The sequence below is a fragment of the Gopherus evgoodei genome, chromosome 5 (assembly GCF_007399415.2).
Source record: "Gopherus evgoodei ecotype Sinaloan lineage chromosome 5, rGopEvg1_v1.p, whole genome shotgun sequence".
Taxonomy (NCBI): domain Eukaryota; kingdom Metazoa; phylum Chordata; order Testudines; family Testudinidae; genus Gopherus; species Gopherus evgoodei.
This window is the reverse complement of record NC_044326.1, coordinates 7114411-7138850: the sequence shown is the minus strand read 5'-3', so window position 1 is coordinate 7138850 and position 24440 is coordinate 7114411. Positions and strand designations below refer to the sequence as shown.

The following is a 24440-nucleotide window of genomic DNA, read 5'->3' as shown; positions in this document are numbered from 1 at the left end:
AACCACCCTGCAAACCGCAGGGAAGGAGACCTGCTTGCTCAGGGGTTGGAGGAACGAGAGAGCAAACCGGGAAAGGAGACCAGCTTCGCCGCGGTTTGCTCTCGCGTTCCCCGAACCACCCTGCAAACCGCAGGGAAGGAGACCTGCTTGCTCGGGGAACGAGAGAGCAAACCGGGAAAGGAGACCAGCTTCGCCGCGGTTTGCTCTCGCGTTCCCCGAACCACCCTGCAAACCTCAGGGAAGGAGACCTGCTTGCTCGGGGTTCGGGGAACGCGAGAGCAAGCCGGGGAAGGAGACCAACTTGATTACCAGAGGCTTCCTCAGGTATGCTGGGATACCTGCTTATTCCACGGAGGTCAAGAAAAGCGCTGGTAAGTGTCTATACTTGATTACCAGCGCTGGATCACCAGCGCTGGATCCTCTACACCCGAGACAAAACGGGAGTACGGCCAGCGCTGCAAACAGGGAGTTGCAGCGCTGGTGGTGCCCTGCAGATGTGTACACCTCCTAAGTTGCAGCGCTGTAACTCCCTCACCAGCGCTGCAACTTTCTGATGTAGACAAGCCCAAAGTAGTGATGCGTTTCATGGGACCAACCTCTGTTGGTGAGAGAAAGCTTTCAAGCTTACACAGAGCTCTTCTTCAGGTCTGTAACTGAACTGTTATGTTCTCCCTTAAGGTGTCCACAGTTTTGTATCAGCTTGTTTGAGATCAGTTATCAACAGAAAGGTTCACATTGCATTCATGGAAATGAATGAGCTCTGCTGGGGAGATTGGTTTTAGCACTACAGTTTGCCATCATTTTCTTGCTGTTGTGCCTTCAAACGTTTAAAAAAAAAAACCATCAAATACTATGTAATACTATGTATTAATTCTTACCATTTTCCTGAAAACAACAAAAAAATCCACACATAATCAAGTATCCAGTATAAGCCCCAGTTTGATATTAAAGGAGCAGAATCCTGTACATAAACAACCCCAGTAAAAAAAAGAGGATGCGCTATGAAGAGATTCAAGTTCAAACAAAGCAATTAACAATTCCATAGTAAATGAAGATCTTTCTACTCTAAATGCTTAGCAAAATTGTTTTTGTTGGCACATTTTAATGCTTAGGACTTTAAAACCCTATAAGCAAAGAAAATAATTAATGATCTATTTCGTATGGCACCCATCCCACCAATGAAGCCAGCTTTCCTACCCTCTGCATTCATTTCTTCTACAAAGTGTCTTTGAACCTTTTTTTATGCCACCACCCTAAAACACAATAAAGGAGTTAATAGTATTCAATCTCCTACCTTTATCTTTATGCACCAAACTATGGGTCAACTCCTAGCCCCACTGAAGTTTTTGGGAGTTTTTTGATTCATGTAGGGCTAGGACTTCACGCTACACATACATAAATCCCTAAGCCACATATTCTTCTTACGACAGTGGTCCTTCTTTACCCCCATTCCTTCCCTACTCATTGCCAATCTTGAATCTAAAATTTAGGTTATAAACTCAGAAGAAAAACCCCATCTGTGTAGCAAGTAGCATAGTGCTATAAGATGAGAGATTAGATCAGAGACAAAAAAGAGAGATACATACAGTGATCCATAAAGAAAAGTGGTTTCAAGGACATTAAAAAAAAAAAAAAAAAAACTCTAAACTACCTTGCCCACTTCAGTTTTACAGACAAGGACTTTGCAAGCAACATAGTAAATTCAGTATTTAGGAAAGACAATATCAATAGAAAAAAAAATTTTCTTCTTCCAACATAGTTAAATGTGTAGATTATTCTAGCTGCTCTAGGAAGAAACAATTATGTTTTTGGCTTCTTTGCTCACTAAAGGAAAATACTACCTTCCTCCTATTTAGTTGCCAACAAAACCCTAGTAATCACGCTAGAACTTTTTGGCAATTTAATGTGTTTTTCAAATCTTTTCATCAGTCAAAAGCATGCATAACCAACTCTTCTTGCTCCCTAGAGAGTATCTATTTAAATTAGGATTATTTAGAAAATGGTGAAGTCTTATGATTTCCTTGCTTTTTAAAGCTTTAAAAAAAAAAAAGAAGATTTTATATATATTCAGTTCACAGTTTGTTATGGCCCTCTAATCAAAAGCTGCAAATGGTAAATGTTAATATCCATTCCGTAGATTTAGAAGATACACGTTCAGAAAAACAACCGCCCTTTGACTTTAAGCCATTTCAATGACTCAGACGTAATGTACAAAGTTTAAAGAATGTGATGGTTCAATTCCTGACACTGCCGGTCAGGTAGGAAATTCTAATTTATGTTGCTGTTTAGGATTTTTGGTCTCAGAAACAAAAACAGAAAAGCCCACAATAAAGATGAATAGGCCAATCCCAGCAGAGAGAGATCAGGACAATAATATTTGTACTTCCTGATTTCTTACATTTTTACATTTGGATCTAGCAACAAAATGAAAAAGAAAAAATCCATTATGCCATCTTCCATTATTAAATTCCTTGGGGAGATGTGTCCTAGCAATTCCTTTAATAACCAGTTTTAACTTTCTTGTTATCAAGGTTAGTAATAAGCTCTCTTGAGCCATGCAATATTACTAGATTACAAATGAAAACATTCTCTGGATATTTTCAAAAAAAGATTGAAATAAAATGTTCTGCTGCTGGCATCTTCTGAGGCAACAGCTTTCCTACAACCCAAGCATCTTGTTTGATGTAAAACATAATTCTCTGTCTAATTGATTGCCAGCATGCACCCTTCCATGTTAAAGAAAGCAACGTGCAAAATTTACTGCAGACTTCTTACATCTGCTCAATAAATACTGAAAGTTTTTCCCATACATTTTGCTAATGATATATCACGTTTCCTCATTTTTAGAAATGAAAGAATTGCTCTCTTAAGAAGAAACAAGACTAGGGCTACACACAAATTTGAAACAGGATGTCTGCATGCCAAATGTTTTTAGATATATATTTATACATCTTCATTGGTGGCATCTCCAACCTGCCTGCACTAGGACATACAGAATAGCCAGATACGTGCTTTTTTTGTACCACAAAAATACCCTTCAAAAGCCATTAAATCACCTTAAATTGCTTTACGTCATTAAAATTAACAGACGGTAGCAGTTAGCTTTGACCAAGGATGTTTTAATACCAGATCTCCTAGAAAACTCGCTCTTTGGCAAACTGCCTCCAAGATCAGAGACCCAACCATCTTATGATTAGATCACTGTATCCCATCATCATGAACTTTAAAAAAAAAAAAAAAACCCAACCAAGTCAAAACAAAAAGGAACCTCTGCTAAAATATGCAGATTCCTTGAATGTCTGAGGCTTTGTGGTAACCTTGACAAAAGCTTCAACTTTAATTGGGGAACATTTCAGCCTAAATTTTCAGAAGTTAAGACACCCAAAAATCAGTAATAAGTTTTTAGCTATTCTGCTTGACACACCTTAGAAAGGGGCCTCATTTTTACACAGAAAATGCACAGCAATTTTTGAAAACACAGGGCCATTCGGCTTAAAAGCGCTAGTCACTTACTGAAGTACACAGCTTCATCAGCAAGCCAGCTATTGAAGAATGTATGCTGTGCTTGAGGACAGGCAGTCACCCTAGCTGGTTGAGGCTGTTGGGCATGGTGATTGCCTTCCATTCAGGCAAAAATGAGTAAACAATTAAATGCCCCTTTGTTTAGAGGCAGCTGTAACTATGGGAAACTACCATCCAAGGACTAGACCTCATGGCAAGCCTGGCCAGTGGCTCCACTATGCAATCCCAGGGTTTTTCCAGGGGTCTGATAATAAATAGAGGGGGACAAAAGACTGATTTCATTTGCAGCTGTATGCGTGGGAGAGATGCAGAAGAAGCACCAAAGCTGAGGAAGCAGCAGCAGAGCCAAGGAGACAGCTAGAGCAAGCCCTGGGAGCAAGACCCTAAGCAAGAAGCCTACAGAGAGCTTTTAGGGCAGAGTCCTAGATGTAAGAGTTTTGGAACTGTGAGCAAAGAAAACGTCCCCTGATTGAGTCATACTATGTTCAAGAAAACAGGACTAATAATTCCTGCTTATTTACCAAGGATGTGTACACACAAAATCCCGACTATCAATTTCTCCACCTAAATGGAAACACCTGCAAGACCCCAAACACTGGCTAACTACTTGGGTCAACATGGTAACAGTACAGTAGCACTGTTTACTTCAGTGCAAGAGAGACTGGATACATGTCCCTAAAACACTATTTTCAGGCTCTTGACCAGCATAAGAGCACTATCCTGTACTGAAAATACTTGCCGCAACCTGCAGCAAGGGAGGTTTAGGTTGGACATTAGGAAAAACTTGCTAACTGTCAGGGTGGTTAAGCACTGGAATAAATTGCCTAGGGAGGTTGTGGAATCTCCATCACTGAAGTTAAGAGCAGGTTGGAGAAACACCTGTCAGGGATGGTCTAGATAATACTTAGTCCGGCCATGAGTGCAGGGGACCGGACTAGGGGACCTCGAGGTCCGTTCCAGTCCTAGGATTCATTTTTGCTGATTTCTTGAGTCAGCAACAGTTAATGTCTAAGAAATATTTCAAATCTACAGTTTACCTTAAAATACTGCGCCACTCAAACTGTCAACCCACAGCTCATGTATCTTATATATTTGACTATAATGTGCATCTGATTTAGATTGTGAACCATTGGTGCAAGGACTACATCCTCTGCATCTGTAGACAGGCAACACACTACCAACAATATTTGTCTATAACATACATCTCTCTAAATATATGTATGCATTTCCGTCTCCATAGAGACAACTACAAATATACATTCTACAATATCCACAAAAATTGTCCAAAAATTCACAGGCTATACTTAGGTACAAAGACAAAATCCTACAAGTCTTGCATTCTAATGTACATAGTTACCTTACAACTAAAATGACTGACAAACACAAGTCACATACACACCAGCAACAAGCAATACCAGGTTTCAAAATTGGGCAGCTCTCTCATATTACACTTCCTCATTCCTCACAAATTAAGAGTTGGGCTTGGTTAGTACTTGGATGGGAGCCCTCCAAGAAACACTCAGGTACTACCATAAGCTCTGTTAGTCACTCAGAGGTAGGACTCTTCCTCTGAGACTGTCTCTTCACGGACAAGAGGTTTTTTTGTTGTTGTTGTTATTGTTTTAAACACTATGCAACAACAAACATGGGACAATTACCTCTTGCTAAAAATCACTGGGGACAAGGCACTTGTTTACTAAGAAGTCACGGGCGAGGTCAACCCTCTACCTCCTGCTGGACCTCATCTTGCGGTAAAACTAAACTGCTTTGTCTCCACTGTGTTTTTGCAGCAAGTTCTCATGTGCATTAGTTATCCTGTCCTAAAAGCCAACCCTCAGCAAAGACAGGACCGAAGTCAGTATCGAACCACAATATGTTGTTGTGAGAGGGTGATGGAAGTGCAGTCTTTTAGAAGAGAGACGAAACAGCATTCCTGATCCCTGCTGCTCCTCAAATACCTTATGGCATTCTTTGAAACAGTATGTTCTACCTACCCAAATTCCTCCTGCAGTTTCAACTAGATAGTCTGGTCTTCATTTTGTGTCCTAAACAGTTTGGTGCTGTGCATTGTTCATCAGCTGCAATACATTTAGTAGGAGAAATGTATTGATGCAACTCACTGAGTCTGTTCAGGCTTCTAGAAAACACATGCTCCTACTTGGCATGCAAGGAGGCTTCCAGCATGCATTAGGATGGTAGTTTCCACCCCACTCCTAAAATAACATTACATCATCTCATTAGCAACATCATTCCCGTGATAGTAACATGGTACCTACTTGTTAGGTGTTCTATTTCAGAGGTGGCTCATTTCAGTGAGTGATCCGTACGCAGATGCAAATAGCATCTGCCCGTTAACTCTGGAAAGTGTTTTGAGATTATTTTGTTACAAGGAGGAGGGAGAAAATATTGTTCTCGTTAACCTCTGAGGCTAGGACAAGAAGCGATGGGCTTAAACTGCAGCAAGGGAGGTTTAGGCTGGACATTCGGAACAACTTCCTAACTGTCAGGGTGGTTAAACACTGGAATAAATTGCCTAGGGAGGTTGTAGAATCACGTTATTGGAAAAAATTTTAAGAGCAAGTAAAATAAAATAAAATAAAATAAAATAAAATAAAAAATCACCTGCTAGGGCAGGTCTAGATAATACTTAGGGCAGGTCTACATTACAGGGTTATGTTGACATAGATTATGCAACTCCAGCTACATGAATAACGTAGACTGACTTGATGTAGCTTGACTTATTGCGATGCCTACACTGTGCTGGGCCAATGGGAGCCACCATCAACTTACCTTACGCTTCTCGTTCCGGTGGAACGAGAGTTAACGGGAAAGCGATCTGTGGTCAGTTTAGCGGGTCTTTGATAGACCTGCTAAATCGACCTCCAGTGGATCAATCACTGCAGCGTTGATCCCCGGTAAGCATAAATATACCCTTAGTCTTGTCTCAAGGGCAACGAACTGGACCAGATGGCCTCTCAAAGTCCTTTCCAGTCTTATAATTCTATGAAAGAGTTGCATAGTGCGATTTATATACAAGGTACTATAGGTATCTTAGCCTTATTTTAAAGCCTGGAGTGTATTTACATTTACCAATTAAGTGACAGCCAAAGCATGGACCAAAAAGAACTTTGATTTTAGAATAGTCCAATCCAACATGACAAGTAATTACAGCATTTGATCCTTCTGTGAATCATAGATGTGTTTGGATTTACGTGCATCTTTCACTTGCCTCTGAATCAACGGCCTCTTGGAACCACAGGCTGCCAGATACAAGTGAAGGGCACTCCATAGGCTTTTTTTAACTTGCACCTAGGGCCAGCACAGCTCCCTTCCCTAGAATAAGGAGCATGCAAAGGTTGGGGAGAGGAATGGAAAGCCACCTTAGCCCTCCCCCCATGAGTCCTGCCCAGAGCAGTGTTCATGTACACTCAGGGACAATGGAAGCTCCCTAAAAGTGAGGAGGCCAACAGCACCTGAACCATAGCCATGCCCTTGTACCACCCCTTTCCCCTGAGGCCACACCCCCACAACACCTCTCTCCCTCCCCTCACCCTTTTGGCAGGTAAAAAGTGATGGGGCCATGGCAAGAACTGGGCCTATTACTGAAAACCAAACAGACATTTCAATAAATCTTGGGCACTCTTAAATAGAATACCTGGGCAGCCATAACTACATACATTTAATATGTTCTCTAGCCTTTTCCTTAGGGGTTTTTCCCCCCTTAATGTAAAATACTCCTCACCGTTCTTAATGGGATCCAATCTCATAATGAACCCACCCAATACAGAATGCACCTACATCCAGCATTTGCAGGAGAGACCTCCTTCACCTATAACTAGAAAGCTCTAAACAGCTTCTGAGGTTTCAGTGAGTCTCAGCACAATCCACTCCAATTTCACAGGCTAGCCCAGAAAGTGCACTACAAAAGCAGTGCCCATAACCATAATCATCGTGTACCACAGTTACATCCTTGACCCAAAGTCTACCACATGAATACAGGGGAAAAGTTTTTTTTTTTTGTTTTTTTTTTTACAGCCTATTGGACATTAACTATTAGACTGGGGATTCTATTCAAAGCGTATGTTCAGTGTTCTTTTTAAAATCCTCCATTTCCACTGCAAGAAGAAAAAGGCTGTTCTTAAATCTTAATCAATTGTGGACACTCTTCTAGTAAGGGGGAAATCCCAACCCATAGGAGTGGGGCAGTGGGATGGGGAGATCTGATTTTCACAACTGCTGGCTGTGGAGAGAGAAAACATCATATTGAAACAATGCATCAGGCAACCTCCTCACAAACTGTGCAATCACAAGCAAACATGCATCCACACACAAACACGGGGATCAGTCTTGTCTGGTATCAAAGCATTCTCCTTACTGTTCCTTGTAGAGTTTTTTTGCTAGACTGCCCCCTTAGTAGTAATAAAACCACTTAACAAAAGGTCACTGTCTGTAGTAATGACAGTGCTACCCCAGCCTTCAGAACAAAGCAAAAAGGCTGTGTTGATAGATTTTCTCCAAAAGCACCAGACTGCCCAAGCTGAGTCATCAAGTTAACCCACTGGACAGCTCAATATGCAAGGGTGCCTCCCAGAGGTGATTACAAAACTATTCCTTTTTTAGAATCAGATCTGTATAGCTGCTTAATTAGCAGAATACTTTCTACTCTTTTCTTTTAAAAAAAAAAAATTTCACTCTCTTGGCCAGCATTCCTCTACAGGTGTCACGTAGGAGTGACGGGTCCCACCATAGCAAGAGGAACTATGGCACTGCCACACTTCCTGCACTTCTTACAACAGTTACAGTCCAGCACAACTGCATGGGGTTTACACACAATAGATGCTTTTATTAGCTGATCAGGAAAAAGAAGAGGAGCCAGGGAACAACGACCACTCAGGATTTGGCTGACACACAGATAAAAGCTTTGGCCCATTTACTTTCCTCGGAATGAAAGGAAAAGAAAGTGCTGCTATCCAGTACCATTTCGTTAGATCCTCAAAACATAGTCACGGTCTACTGGGATCTGTGGCTTGAATTCCAGACGATGCTACATGTGAAGGGTGGGGAAAACCCAATCATCAGAGATACAACAATCTGACAAGACCCAGGCGTTCTCCAAGTTAAGGCTCTTCACTTCAGGTGGAATTTCCAACAGTACTTAAGTGACTTAGGAGCACAGGTGCCACTGAAAGTCCCTCTTTCATCCAGTGGCTGTACTTACAGAGGCCTATCAATCTTGTAATGGTATTTTAACTTTGTGGGGAAAAAACTGACTTTGTTTGGGCATTTTGGGTCCTTCAAGTATAATATCCAACTTCTGGCAGTATTCTGTACAGTTTTGTCATTGCATGCTGGCATTTTATCAACAGGCCTTTTTTCACATTAGAGACCACCATGGGCAGAGTGCACTATTGTTACTATGCAGGACCCAGTGCAAGTGCTTACCAGCTCCAAACAATCCGGTATGAGTCAAATCTCAGACAGTCTCAGTAAAGTCATTCTGTATAACTCTCCTTTTGTATTTATGAGTATTGTGAAAACAGTGGTGCAAGACAGCTAAAACTGTTGTCTGATTTAGTTTTAAATAAAATATGGGCCTTGAAGTCCCCATCTTGGACACTCAGAATAGAAGAGTTTGTAAAACAACAGTCACCCAAGGTAGTAAGATTTTTGGTGTGTGTTTGAGCCCACATAATGTGTTAATAAGAAATACTCATTCTTAAAATAAAAACCTTTAATTAAAACAAAAAGCCAAAACAAAAAAAGGGAGACGAATACCAAAAGGCGTTTCCATCTCTAACTGTGGCTGGACAAATTTTATTGCAACTTGTATTCTGCAAGCCAAAAAAAAAACCCATCTGGTCTGAACCTGTGGCCAACTAAAATTCACACTGAACTCAAAGTGACCAGTCTGTAGCCCACATAAAACAAGTTTTATAACGGAAACACTGAAAGGATCAAAACTAGAGCAGCATTGCTAAGTGCTGACAGAATCACCCGACTAGCTGACCAAAGTACCTTCAGCCCTGCTTCAGAACAAAAAAAAGACAAATATTACAGCATGTGGAAAGGCAGAATTTCTCATTGCCCATAAAAGTGAAAGCAGCCTTTGAAAGCAAACAAGACAGCCTCAGCACATTAAAAAAAAAATTACAAACCAGAGAAATGGGAAAAATTAATAGTAACCAACAAACTAGGCAGGCTAACAAACAAAACCAAGCCATACAGCAGAATTTCTATATCCTGACATACCATGAACCTCCATGAAGCAGCAGCAAAAACAACCAAAATATAGTGGAAAGAGAAGGATGCCTGATATTCAGGTAAAAGAATGTCATTAGACTAACAATATTCATTCCTGGTCTGTTAATTTATTAAGTTCATCAAGATCAGTTACATTGCCACTGTAGCAGGGATGTTCTACCAGCATCTCATCTTAGACAGATATATGAAAATTATATATTCATTTTTTTTTACATTTCGCAATATGTAAAGGACAGATTGTAACAATGTTTTAGCATACTAGTTTTTTAAAAAGACAGAACATATCTCCTTGCTCGTATCTCCCCATGCAATTTCTGTAACTGTTTTCCGGATACATACAGTAAACTGATGTTTAATTAGAATCAAAAAAGGTATTCTGCATCCCTAAACACACAGGCATCTAGAATACGAGAAACAAGCAACAGATTTCATTACTAAGCAGCAAAACCCATGGAAACACAACAAGTATTGTCTTACTTAGCTCTTTAATCGACCAGACAGATTACTTGATTTCTAAATTTCCTGGTTAAATCCATCACCCAGCAACAACAGTACCTCTATGTAAGCTACGATTTTTTTAGACTAACTTACCTGCACTACTACTTTAATGAAAGATGCTGCTAAATTGCAAACAGCTTTAGATCTTGTTTGTTGCTTTCCCTAAAGCTTTCAATAAGCTTGAACACTTGTTTCCTAATGCCACTTATGTTCAGGTGGCACGAGAGGCAATGGCCTGTGGTTCCTCAGTGGCTCCAATATTAATGAATCCAGTCCATCTTTCTCCCTCACTTCCAATTGGAGAGTAGTACATGGGTGGAGTGAAAGGATGACCCATTAGATTCCAGAGGTATATACTCCACTTTGGCTTTCAGAGAGATTACTGTTTGCAGAAGTAAAACAACTAGGGAATGAAGATACTGGAGATCCAGTAGCTAATTAAGTCAAAGCAATCTACATTCGACAGCAGGTTCAGCTATCCTAAACTTGGAATCTCTCTCCTGCAGCCACCGAGGTTTACTGTCTCTCAGAGCTATTTGCTTCTGGAAAAATAGAACAATTCAATTAAAGTGACCCTGCACTTCCGAGCTAATGCTTTTTGATGAATACCATATCGAGAAAGCCAGTGCTCCTCCTTAAGAAACCTGGTAGCATTCAGGCACCAACTGAAGTGAGCAGCTACTGTACCTTACAGACAGAAGTACAAAGATGACAATAAAAGGATGTGAAGATGTAGGAAAAGGAGGAAAAACTGCTGCCAAAAGGTAGATCGAGCAGAGATCTCTTAAAGCCACAGCCACTGTATCTAACTGTGTTCTTTGCCTGATGTTTTGTAACCGACAGTCTTCTAGTAAATTGCTGCAAGGAGTCTATGCATAGAAAGCAATACATACAGTTATGTGAATACACAAACCCAAATAAATCAGGAACTCCTGGATGCAGAGAGGCTGTTGACAGTACACAGGGGGTTAATGGACAGAGAGTACAGTTAAGACAGAATTTTGTGATGTCCATTAGGAAATGTCCTATGATAACTAAAATTCATTTCATATAATCAAAGGCTGTTTACCATTGAGAAACAATTTTGCAAAAAAATATTTAATTTAGATTTGTTTCTAGCTCAGGATTAATTCTGTTAGCGGGTGCTCAGATAATGAAACAATAGGGCCACATACTGTAGTTGGGGGTATTTAGTATTTGTGTCTCAACAGAAGTCAGAGTTTGTTCGAGATTTCACTCTAGGACCAGATCCTCCAGAACTACTAGAGATCTGCTGTAGAGAGACAGGAAGAGAATACACGTCTTCTCTAGTCAGGCTTGCTTTTGCACTGGCTGTTTACCTAGAGGCAGCCGCACTTCTGAAACCAACTCCAGGTTCAAGTGAAAGCCACAGACCCCGGCAACCCACATGCAAGTCCCTCCTGTACAGGTCCTTCCTGGGCACTATACCACATGTAAATGAACAAATGCAAAATTATTTTTTTTTGTGAACAAGATTAACCAACAGTACTGCCCAGTATCAGAGGGGTAGCCGTGTTAGTCTGGATCTGTAAGAGCAGCAAAGAATCCTGTGGCACCTTATAGACTAACAGACGTTTTGGAGCATGAGCTTTCGTGGGTGAATACCCACTTCGTCAGATGCATGTAGTGGAAATTTCCAGGGGCAGGTATATATATGCAGGCAAGCTAGAGATAATGAGGTTAGTTCAATCAGGGAGGACGAGGCCCTGTTCTGGCAGTTGAGGTGTGAAAACCAAGGGAGGAGAAACTGGTTTTGTAGTTGGCAAGCCATTGACAGTCTTTGTTTTTAATCCTGAGCTGATAGTGTCAAATTTGCAGATGAACTGAAGCTCAGCAGTTTCTCTTTGAAGTCTGGTCCTGAAGTTTTTTGCTGCAGGATGGCCACCTTAAGATCTGCTATAGTGTGGCCAGGGAGGTTGAAGTGTTCTCCTACAGGTTTTTGTATATTGCCATTCCTAATATCTGATTTGTGTCCATTTATCCTTTTGCGTACTGCTCAGGTCTATCAGGTAATTCTCATTTCCAACACTGCCAGCCTGATATTTCAGCTACAGACAAAAACATACGGACAGTCTACAGTTTTTTTGCCCTTTTTTTGGCCGAGATTTTGTTTTTCCTGACTCCCCTGCTGCGTTCTACTGGGCCAAGCTAAGTAGCCGGGGTACAGCAGGGGACTCTGAAGGCACCCAAGGAACAGCTGGAGATAGCAAGGCCAAGGAAGGATGAAATGGTTTAGCGGGGATGCACATGGAGCTGAGGGAGGCAGACGAGGTTTGAATGTGGGAGAAGATGTAGGGGAGAGCAGAGGCCTGGGTTGTGTGGGAAAGCTTGAGGTGGCTGCACAAAGGCATTGACCCTTGTAGGACTCCTCCAATGCCACCGCCTTGGTTCTCCGCTGCACCCGAACACCAGCTCGGTCAGGAGCCATCCAAGGGCTGGTGCTCGGTGCAGGAATGCTCTGCTTCCCAGTGCATTAGCCAGCAGTACGGGGGAAACCTTCAAGTACCAATACCTCCGAGCAGGTGTGACGCTGTCTTGGGGTGTCCAGGACTGAGAGTCATCATGGTACCCTCCTCCCCAGGCAAGAACGTGACTTGCTTGTATTAAACTGTGTGTCAGCTCCCTGACACGCCCGGTCTGTTAGCCACCCACACAATCTCCTCAGGGCTCTGCTAGCTCCTTCTTTGCCTTGCAAGTTCACACCGGGTGCAGCCCAGGCCCCAAACAATTCAGAAACCTCCCCTGTAGGGTCCAGCCCATCACCACACACTCGCAGTAATTACCAGATAAGCTGTCCCCAGAGACAATACACACCCCAGCTTGTTTGATTCAACTGAGTATCAGCTCCAACATAACATCACAGCACTGTAAGCTGCTTATAGTGTAAACAGATACGGCATTCATTGACAAAGGTAAAGATTGAAGAGATAGCGAGCAAGGATAACAGCCACCGGTCACAAATAAAACAAAAACCTAAACAGCCTGTGCAAGTTAAGCCCTTGTCTAAAGCGGTTTCTCACCTAAAGCATCCGTGCAGCATCACTAGCCCTCTTGGCCAGGACCCAGCTTTCACGAACGCAATGAGCACAGTCCGTTTTGCTTCCTCGATGAAGGATAAACCAGGTGTCCTTTTGCTTTCCTCTTCTACCCCAAAGTTCATGGTCTTTGCACCCCTGGGAGAGGACAGCCCCTTGCAGCTTAGTCTCAGGTGTCTTCCCATCCCCCTGTTTATGCCATATGCAGATGTAGCTTACAATGCGTAATTTACATTTGATAGACACAGGTCTTATCTCCTGTCTGGAAGAAACCGGTTTGTCAGCTCTACCTGATTGCAGGCTTTAAAAACATAATTCCAGTAGATCTACATAACTTTTAAAAATATCCTCAGTACATACATGTCACAAAGGTATCAATGACCAGCGTTATACAAGCTTTCATTTGCTTGTCAAGCTTGCAAGACACCACTGACTGATAAATACTATGAAAGCGGCATTAGGTGCAGTGAGTTTGTCAGGCCTGTTAGGAGTTGCTCAGGCAGAGTAGCGAACCCTTTGCCAGCTGGCACCAATGTGTGCCACAGCAAAATCACTGGGCTTCCCCACAACCCAGGCCACTTATACAGTCCCCCTCCCCAACCCCAAAACCTCTCCTCCCAGTCCCCCAGCCCTGTCAACCACCACCGGGGTAGCTCTCTGTGAAAATGCATGAGCATGTAACCAATAAACGTGGTCAGAGTTAAGATTGAACTCCTGAGTGGCTGTTCAGGAGGAGGGTAGAGAGATATGGAGGGGGGTTAATTCAGGTTAAGAAAGGAAACTGAAGAGCAGAGTGTAGGGTCTGGAATAACTGATGGGGCATGGAATAATTGCATATCCTACCAGTACAAACCATAAGCAATCTAGCAACCTTTCGCTGTCAGGTACAGTTCTCTGGCGGGAAATAATATAAACAGAACAAAAACACCCTGCATGCTGATACACAGCACTGTAAAGTATCTGGAAATGCTGCTTTTCTAGCCTACGTTTCAACACCATGCAAATGCAAAGAGACTGCATAGGAAAAGCCTCAATTCTAGCTCTGCATTGGGCTGATAAGCCAGGGTAATATATTCAAGCAGCATTCTCAGTACTACAGTCGTTTTCAGGAATAGCTCAAGCCGTATGTTTGTTGTGTACCATAAGCATAAAATAGCCCCTCCCCCTCCCAAAAAAAACCCATCCGTTCCCACTGGAATGGACTGTGCACGTTTGTTGTGTTACACATGCATGTTAAACCCTGGGGCTCAATTAACCTCAAGGAGAGGTAAGGAACGAGAGAGATGAGTGCAGCATCTGGGATAGCAGAGATCATAAAGGGAAGACCGGGAATAAACATGCATCCTTTAAAATGGAACTACTTGCAGAGTATGGCACTGCTACATGACCCCACTATAACAGGGGTCATCTCTGCGCCTCCCAACACGCTGGCAGAGGGAGGGGAAAGGGGGGGGGAGATCTTCTCCAGTGCAGAGAAGAGAAAACCACCCGCAGTACTGCAGTTGTCGCCAGCCACGCCAGAGTACAAGCAGCCAGACTACGGCAGCTTCTCGAGGGATGGAGAGGAGACTCCCTCTCTCCCACCTCCCCCATGCATATACAGTGGGGATAACTTGGCAGCTCACAATCCAAACAATACTGTTTGTGCCCTACCAACAGCTATAGTTTAGCTACCGTCTCCTATCACGCCTCCCTCAGCCTCCTGCCCCCTTATTAAGAGACAAGGAGCAAGTCCCCAAGCCACACCTTTGTGCATCTCCCCATCGTAGAATATCAAGGTTGGAAGGGACCTCAGGAGGTCATCCAGTACAACCCCCTGCTCAAAGCAGGGCCAATTCCCAACTAAATCATCCCAGCCAGGGCTTTGTCAAGCCTGACCTTAAAAAGCTTTAAGGAAGGAGATTCCACTTCCTCCCTAGGTAACCTGTTCCAGTGCTTCATCACCCTCCTAGTGAAATTTTTTTCCTAATATCCAACCTAAAACTCCCTCACTGCAACTTGAGACCATTACTCCTTGTTCCGTCCAGGTGCCCAGGTCCATAGACCCTGCTCCGAATCCTGTCCCGCCCCATTTCAACACTCATTCCTACCACGCTGTGATCCACACCCTCTCCATCACTAGCCTCTGGCTCAGTCCAAAATGAAGTCAGTTGGTCATTTTACATTTCTGAATGTTAACATGATTTTAATTATTCCTCAATAAACACACATTACAAGCAGCAGCCAGAGTGCGACCCAAGGGTGACAGGGTAAAGAAAGAAAACAAAAGGGCGGGAGGAAAACAATAGCCTTCCTGCCACTTCCACTCAGGGGTGCGTCTTGCCACCCAAGCTAAATAGTAGGTAGCCCCTGTCTTAGAGACCCGGGTTCCAAAAGACACCAAACAGTGATGGATTGCCCCAACTGTGGGGGCGGGGGACAAAACATTAGTCCCTAACTTACAGAGTCTTCTGAGTTGTTAGCACCAAAGTCCTTCTGTGGAAGCAGATGACCAGTATCCCCCCCCAGTTCCTCACTGCTCCCTGGCCTGGTCCAGAGAGCTTCCTGGCCCCGTTTCCTCCCTGGCCTCAGGGGGAAGGGAAGTGCAAGGAAATCCTGGTAATCCCCAGGCATCCTTCTACTGCCTTATTTTATAGCCCTCATTAATGGACCCCAGCTCATCTCCTTCAAATCACCCCGAACCTTCTCTTTCTTAAAACTAAGTAGATTGAGCTCCTTGAGTCTATCACATTAAGGCAGGTTTTCTAATTCATTCCATCATGCTCATGGCTCTTCTCTGAATCGTCCCCGATTTATCAACATCCTTCTTGAATTGCAGGCACCAGAACTGGTGCTAGAGTACACAGTCCTAAAGCACCATTCTCAAATACAATGGGAAGCTCCCTATTTTTACTCAGTATGCGGGGTCTCTTCTAAAAAAAACCTTTTCCGATTCCTCCCCCATGGCCCCAAGTTCCTCTGAAAGATTTGACAGTGAGATGATATGGGATGTGTGAAAATCTGCAGGATACAACACTCAACTAGCTTAGGGACAGTCGGTGCAGGGTAGGGAGAGGAGTTATTTCAAAAATCAGATTATAATGGAAAGCAAGTTTCAGCTCTGAGGGAGCTAACTCCACTCTGCGACAAAACATTTTAATACTTGTTCACCCTGCTGCCGCTGACATCGTCTGTAACCTTCTCTAAGTTGGTTCCCGTACCCATGCTATGAGACAGCAGGCTAAGGCTCTCTCTAATTTACCCCACACCAATCTCTGCCACAGTAAGACACATCACACCAGAGTATGTCTAGGAACCACAAGAGGCAAGTTATTTAGTGTAAAAAAAGTCCTTAAAAGTGGGATGCCTGCTTGACAGTTGCTTGTGTAACAGACACTTCTTAGTTGTCCATATGTGAGCAAAAGTTTTCCCATGTACTTCAATGGGTGAAGTCAGCTTTCAGTGTTTTTTGCCTTTAAAAACACACACACAATTAGCCCTGAAGAGTCAGCCTCACCACGGGAGAGGGAACTAGATTCCAATCCCTTTTGTGTCCTGTCCACAGGATTGTTTACCTACTCAAAATTAGTTATGTCTTAACAAAGCCCACTGAAAGGAATGGGTTTGCACAGGTGGCACTCGGCTTAATTTGATGACAATGGGGTTGCACTGGTGTTTGTCAGTACAGTGTAGTCTGCAGGACCTCTGTTACAAATGATGATGAGAAAGAAGGAAAGAATACAGCTTGACTCCCGGAACCCCGAGTGAGGTTACAGGGCTAGAAGCTAGAAAAAGACATTGTTCTAGCTGCAGATGAGTAGAATTAGAATCATAGAATAACAGGGTTGGGAGGGACCTCAAGAGGTCATCTAGTCCAACCCCCTGCTCAGAGCAGGACTAATCCCCAGACAGATTTTTACCCCAGATCCCTAAATGGCCCCCTCAAGGATTGAACTCACAACCCTGGGTTTATCAAGCCAATGCTCAAACCACTGAGCTATCCCTTCCCCCCCCGTTGACAGATACGGAACCGCACCGTGCCATGGTTACAGTCCTGTTCACAGGACAGGAATATTTTAACAAAACAGACTTGCTTGCAATAAAAAAACCTATTCTGCTGTAAGTTGAAAAACTGCCCTCTGCTAAATCTTCACCACCTGCTGCAATAGCTCTCAGCACAGAGCCATCAAGCATCTGCTTTTCAAATACAGGCAGTACATAGGAACATAAGTACGGCCACATTGGGTCAGACCAATGACCCATATAGCTCAGTATCCTGTCTTCCGACAGAGGCAGATGACAGATGCAGTAGATTTCTGCAAGCCTACATGCAAATTAGCATTAGTAGAGTAGGCAAAACACCACCACCATCAAGCACTTTTCACCCTTAGATCACAAAGCCCTTTATAAAAGGACACAAATTTCAATGCCTCTTTTCACACATAGGGAAACTGAGGCACTGTGGGGTGGATTTAGCATACTATTTCTATGCAGTTATCACTGCAGATATACTGTACACATGCACATAATTCACCTCTCATGGTGTAATTAATTGTAGTTTTACATATATATATATATATAATTAGAGGGCGGATGATTTGGTTTCAAGTGATGTGTCATTAAAAATACCTAAACAGTTTGCCCTATTGGGCATGTTTATGGCAAGTGAAACATTCTAGAAGGAAGCAGGACTTCAAAGAAACATTGATTGTATCCATGGGATTCTTGGTCAGCAGGGCATCATTGCAGGTGTTCAGAGAATAACCCCTGAGCATTAGCTGACAGGACACTACTGGAATTCATTGGGTTTCACAAATACCTCCCTAGACCCCTGGAGGTTAATGTCACATGCATCTTTTTTTTAAATCTCAATTTATTAAATACAGTGTAGTGCTTTTGTCCCATACATACTTAGCACACGTGTGCTATGTAAACTGTGGGTGGCAGGGGAGGGGTTATATAAAAAGAATCACACACAAATATACAACAGTGTCAGGTAAAGTCATTGACATGACTCTGGGCTAAGCACATTACTCAAGCTGATCACCTCCAGGAAGCGCCAATAAAAGCATCAAGTGTTTTGTTTATTCCATGGTTTAGCAAAAGTGATTTTAGGAAAGTTCATTAGTACTCCTTTTGGACCCCTCTGCCTGTAAAGCCAGGTTGCCTAGTTATTTATTGTGAGCCTCATTCGGTGTAAAAAAAGTTGGTTTAATAACTTATGAAAGCCTCAATTTATCTACTATGGCTTCGCTATAAGCCAAGGCATCACCATTTTAAAGGCCAACGTCTCCTGACCCATCAGCACTACAAATAAGTGCTGTATTTATCTGGAAAAAGCCAGACACACAGTTTTGGTGTAATGCTGGTGTTTCTGTGTTTAATCATAGGCCATCAGACCTTTAAGCTGTCAAGGACTGACTTGCCAATTCTGGACTTCAAACCCATCCATCTTTGGAGTGAGGGAGAAGAAAATATTTCTATGGCAGGTAACTGTCACAAAATGGCAGCTTCACAAAAGCGGCTCAGAGACTAGAAAAGTTAGAGATAGTGGTGGCCGTCTACAATAGAAGTTAAGTTACAAAGCCCACCGCTGCTGGTGGGAATGGTGCAGGTTGTAGCATAGAAGAAGCTTAAGTATTTTAGCACCATCCTTCCTAAGCTCTACAGCATAGGCCATGAGTACAGTAAAAAAGTCATTTAATTTCATAACTGCAGACTATGTGGAAAAGTAACACACTGTTTAGTGGGCTGCTAAAACACATTTCAAATCTCAGCTGGAAGACTTAACGATAGATAGAAAACTTCTATACAAACAAGCACTGCAACTTTTCCTGTCATCTACAAGGATGAGGATAAAAGCTCGGAAAAAATCCAAATGCCATCAGATAGAGTGTCCATGTACACACTTCTGGCACCAACATCATCTATCTGGATAACAGCAGAACGCCAACAAAACACCCATTTAACACAGGCTTGCCCCCAAAACTACCACGGCAAGATTTTTAGCAGAGCTCACAAGTAGAGAGACAGGAAACATTATTTCTTTGGAAAATTGGTGTTCAAAGCAGGTCAAGCAGTTTTTAACGAGGTACAGTACACAAAGATCACCAATGAACTGAAGAGAAAAAACATGAACTCCGCCAAAACAAAAAATCAACAGGAAAGTTTGAGTCCCTGTTCCAAGACAGGAGTACTTGGGGCACCTTAGAGTTCCAAGACCATGTTATTGCTACCTCTGAACTAAACAGTTCCTTTTATTCTAGAATGAACTTTCATGGAGAAACAGCTATAAATCCAATGCAACTTAATTTTTCATAAAAAGCAACATTAGATCAGTCACAGTGCTTTTCAAGGAAGTACTGAAATCCATTTAGAAACAAAATAATTGCACAACATTAAATTTGTCATCCATCTGGTAGCAAAGAACCTTATTTCGAAGTGCATTTAAAAGTATGTCAGCGATTTGTTTCCAAACAGCCTTTCCAAAACTCACCGTCAGAAAAATTTACTGGGGTTCTGCCAACACATGCACACACTCCAACCATTTGCAATCAGGTTAAATTGATTAAGTTATGTTACAACTTTTACGCGGACCACTTTTCTAAAGAGAAGCCAGACTCACTTCTCTCACTACAGTTAGTTAAAAAGACACCCGATGCTAATTTTTCTCCCAATGACAACCTATGTAAACACTACAGTACAACATAAACGTTTAAACTGCTAATTTATCCCCCTGCTCCTCTGAAGGAAGCGGTTGTTTATTTTCAGGTCATATCGGCACCAATTTTGTTTAAATTGCCTCAACTGCTGTCAAATTAGCTCCATGTTGCAAACCCGGTCTCTTCTACCTTGCATCGGACCACAACTCGCTTATAAACAAAAGGGTTGTAAACAATGATGCAACTCAGTCAAAACTTAACACTTTTTCTTTTGGCAATTTGGGGGGAGCGGAAATCGGGGGCGGGGGAAGTAGCCAGCTGCACATGAAAACGAAAGGCTCTTGCAAAGGCTGCTCGAACCGTCTGCTCCCTGAGCCCGTCTCATTGCACTACAGGAAAACCCTCCACAGCAAACATTGCACATCGCGCCTGGGAGCTGCCAGCACACACACCCCTCTTGCATGTTGCGATCTGAACTAGCCGCCCCGCTCTCGTGCCTGGCTGCCGCTCGGGTCCCTGCGCCTTACCGCATGGCTGGAGGTGGAAAACCCGCTTCGCTGCTGCCATGGCTGCGTGGCTCTCACCCCATCTTCACCATCCTGCTCCTGACACTTCAAGACTTTTTTTTTTTTTTGAAAGAAGCAGCAGCAGCGCAGCCAAAACTGAAAGTCCTTGTGCACCAAGCAGTGCGGGCTGAAAGGGGAAGAGCAACAACGACAAGCCCCCGCCTGGGTCCTAGTGCTCCTCCACCCTGATCCACCCCTCACTCGCCCCTGCCATTGACTCGAAAAGGGATTTGCAGCCCCACCTGCTCTTATGAACGGTGGTTCCACGGACCCGCCCTTCTCACCTTCCCCACCGCATGGACCGGCCCTCAGTGATCGGCAGAGGAGCCAATCAGCAAACCCACCAGTACCTTAAGTACTCTTGCAAACTCCTTAAAGGAGCACAGGCAACTTGCATGTTTTTTAACCAACTCATTAAAAGAAAAGACGTTTTCTGATAGCGCCCCCCTCTCCCCCTTCAATAGCAGCTCCGGAAATATTGTCTCCTCTTTTGAAAAAAGAGTTGTTACAGAAACTGTTTTCCTGCTCAGGTTTGTAAGGGTCTATTGGGGAAATCAAGTATCAGGGGGTAGCGGTGTTAGTCTGTATCCACACAAACAACAAGGAGTCCCATGGCACCTTAAAGACTAGCAGATTTATTTGGGCATAAGCTTTTGAGGGGGGGAAAAAAACCTCACTTCTGCAGAAACATGGCTCTGAGTAATCAATAATTCAATTTGGGTAATCAGTTTCCCCTTCATTAATAGGGAAATGGTGAAATTGACTATACTCAAAAGTGCCATCAAATGCACAAAACAGAATGGATAAAATAGAAACATACATGATCTTGAGTGGGGCTTGTAACAACAGCAGATACGAAATGTTTGGACACACCTGTGGTTTTTAACGTGACAATGCCCCTTTCACTTTAAAAAGCAGGACACACAAACACCTTGTCAGTTCTTCTCTAGAGTCCCAGGCATGCATGTGGTTTTCTTACTGAACTCGTTTGGCAGTTACCATCATGATCTATTTGTTTGCCATCTGAGCAGTGTTTGATTTGCCTCGCCATTATGCATTCTCACCAAAGAAGCGATAGATGAATAACTCTAGGGAGTGCAGAAGGTAAAAGACAAAGGGAGTGGCTAAAGGTCTGTTTGTTAAATTTCAAGCATCATTATTAAAAGCTTCACTATACAGAAATGGAAGGAAACTTAATACTTAGACTGAAACAAAATAAGTTCTGAATTTAAAGACTGGCCAGGGAAAGATGATGTCATCTTTAAAACATATAGAAGGAAATTGAGAGAGTTTCAGGGTGTATCTAAAAACTTGACCTAACCAGTTTTTGGCCCTGGACCCTCAAATCATATTTTCTATATAGATCCCATATAGCTACAGCAATTACACCACAAAAATCCAGTGACATATCCTGGCACTAGACTGCCACAAAACTCGTATCAGACACCTGGATCCAACCAGTTTGGGAGGAGTTTTTGCCTGGAACCCCAGAATGGTACTCGCTAGCATGAGTCCACCTGAAAAATGAATCTATGAAAAACCAGGCCCCCCAGCACATTCTGGCATAACAGCACCACAAAAACTCTGGTCTTGCACCTGGAGCCAGCTCACTTTTGGCTCAGAAACCCCAGACTATACCATCGAAAAAAGCAAATATCCCTGGTATTAGTCCAACAGAAACATATGGACCCTAGGGCATCCTGGTAAAGGGCACTGGAAAAAAGAAGTAGAAAGAAACCCACACATATCTAGCACCTAAATCCATTTGGACCCAACTAGTTTTTGGCTCCGAATGGTAAAGGAGTTCACTCTCCAAACAGACAAGCGTAACTACTTCCAGCACACAAAAAAAATCCAGACTCCTTGTGTCCAAAGCAAACATGGGACGGAGAGTTGGGTGTTCTGTTTTTGATCAGATCCTGTTTGGTTTTAGCTGATGAATTCATTTAAAAGAATACCGATTTGTGGTTCTACTAACATTTTTCTGATGTTGCATAAATTAATGCTTGTTAGTTTAATGGCTTAAAATCTGTGGTCTTAATAATTTAACCTTCATGTTCAGTTTGGATGTGGTTTGTACCCAAACCTATTCAGAATCGCCTGGGGTCCTATACTGGAAAGTGGTGAGCTCTTAGCTCTCATTGACTTCATTGGGTATTAAGGGCCTTGCAGAAATCAGTCCCTTTTTAGATAGCATGTAGACCAAAAGAAAAAGTCAGTGGATACCAGATAGGGAGTTGTATGTACTTGTAGGGTATTTTCATGTAATGAAATCAAAGAGACAAGGCAAGAGAGAGAATCTCTTTTACCTCACCTAGCCTGTCTCTCTCATATCCTGGGATCGACGCAGCTACAAGAACGTAGCAAATAAACTTAAAATATTCATTTAACAGTGCCAAGAGCCAGTTCTGTCCTTGGGCACCCTGCAGCTTTCTTTGAGGGTGAAGGGGAAGCATGTGCACTTCAACGAAAGCAGAACTGGGTTCTTTATTATTTGGTAATTAAAATAATATTGATGACAAATGATCAATTTCCTTTTTTCTTTCTGCACGGAGTGATAAAACTTGGTTCACTTCTTGGTCGCCTTTGATCTTAATTGCTCTAAGTTACTGCCCTCTGGGCTCCCCCTCCCCTCTTCCAACCAGTCTGAAGTTCTGCAGCTGTTCTCATAATTTCCACTTGCCATTCTGACTTGGTCACTTTCCTCCTCCAACATTCTCTCTCTAGTGTCCAGTTCAAGCACTTTGGCTTGGCTAAGAGGAGGTTGGAGACTTTTGATAACCGGTTTGGTGACGAGGACAAAGCAGAGGCAAATCTGCAGGTGAATTGAGGAGAAAGCCAATGCAGAGTAAAAAATACAGCATTCTCAAGCAGTATGGTGGGTGATAGGGTTGTAACTGGAAGGGTAAGCAGGATTAAGGAAGGAGCTGGAGGGGGTTTTTTTAGGTTAGAGAAAACCAAGGAATGTTTGCAGGAGTAAAAAAAAAAAAAAAAAAAAAAAAATGCCATGAAGCCTTCACACCAGAAAAGTTGCAGGTTTAACTTTAGTCATAAGAACGGGCATACTGGGTCAGACCAAAGGTCCACCTAGCCCAGTACCCTATCTTCCGACAGTGGCTGATGCCAGGTGCCTCAGAGGGAATGAACAGAACAGGTAATCATCAAGTGATCCATCTCCTTTCACCCATTCCCAGCTTCTGGCAGACGGAGGCTAGGGACACCATCCCTGCCTATCCTGGCTAATAGCCATTTATGGATCTATCCTCCATGAATTTATCTAATTATTTTTTGAACCCTGTTATAGTCCATTTTTAATACCTCTGTGTGGACCCTTGATATACTTTGAGTGGCTTACTCTTGTTTACCTTAAACCAGCTCCTAATCGACGTAAGCTAAACCAAAATAAGAGTGTCTACCCAGACTTTTTTTTGAAGTCTAACTAAATTGATTTTAAAAAAATCACCTTAATTAGCTGGTGTAACCTCTCTCATGTAAACAAGACCTGAGATACAGATGAAAGAGCAGGAGTGGACAACAGATAGACAAGATGGGGTCAAGGCTAAAGGCTGAGCAGTGAGGCGTGGCTAGCGGTAGGAGATGTTATCAGAAGCTGGGAAGAATGAAGGAAGAACACAGGACAGGGAGGAAAGGACAGATGAGAGAGAGATGGGGAAGTACTTGTCAACTTCTTCTATAAGAAAATTGCTGCCTCCCAAGATGATCCTGGGCATCCTGTCAGGAGGGCAAAGGAGAAGGTTTGAGGAAAGAATCAAAAAGGCGGGAATCTGTTAAGAGAGAGACACTCTGCCGCTTTTAGCGACATGGCAGTGCCCCTACAGCTGTGCTGCTAAAAGGTGCAGTGTGTAGCCGCTGTTTGTCAGTGGAAGCAAGCTCAA

General features: G+C 42.9%; 1 protein-coding gene across 7 annotated transcripts in view; it reads right to left on the bottom strand.

Moving 5' to 3' along the window:
- The window catches only part of SLC4A11 (solute carrier family 4 member 11), a 196855-nt gene that overhangs the window by 164893 nt on the left and 7522 nt on the right, over positions 1–24440 (bottom strand). For 5 of the 7 annotated variants that reach the window (XR_004000525.1, XR_004000527.1, XR_004000526.1 and 2 more), the window contains exon 1: positions 20506–20684. The exons of 1 other annotated variant lie outside the window; for it this stretch is intronic. Coding sequence is in view for 2 of the 6 variants with exons in the window: in XM_030563594.1 (XP_030419454.1) it covers positions 20506–20545 (40 nt within the window). In the remaining 4 variants the exon portion in view is untranslated. Of the gene's footprint in view, positions 1–10374; positions 10802–20505; positions 20685–24440 lie in introns of those variants that run through there. One more of the 7 variants, XR_004000529.1, reaches the window with a different exon arrangement.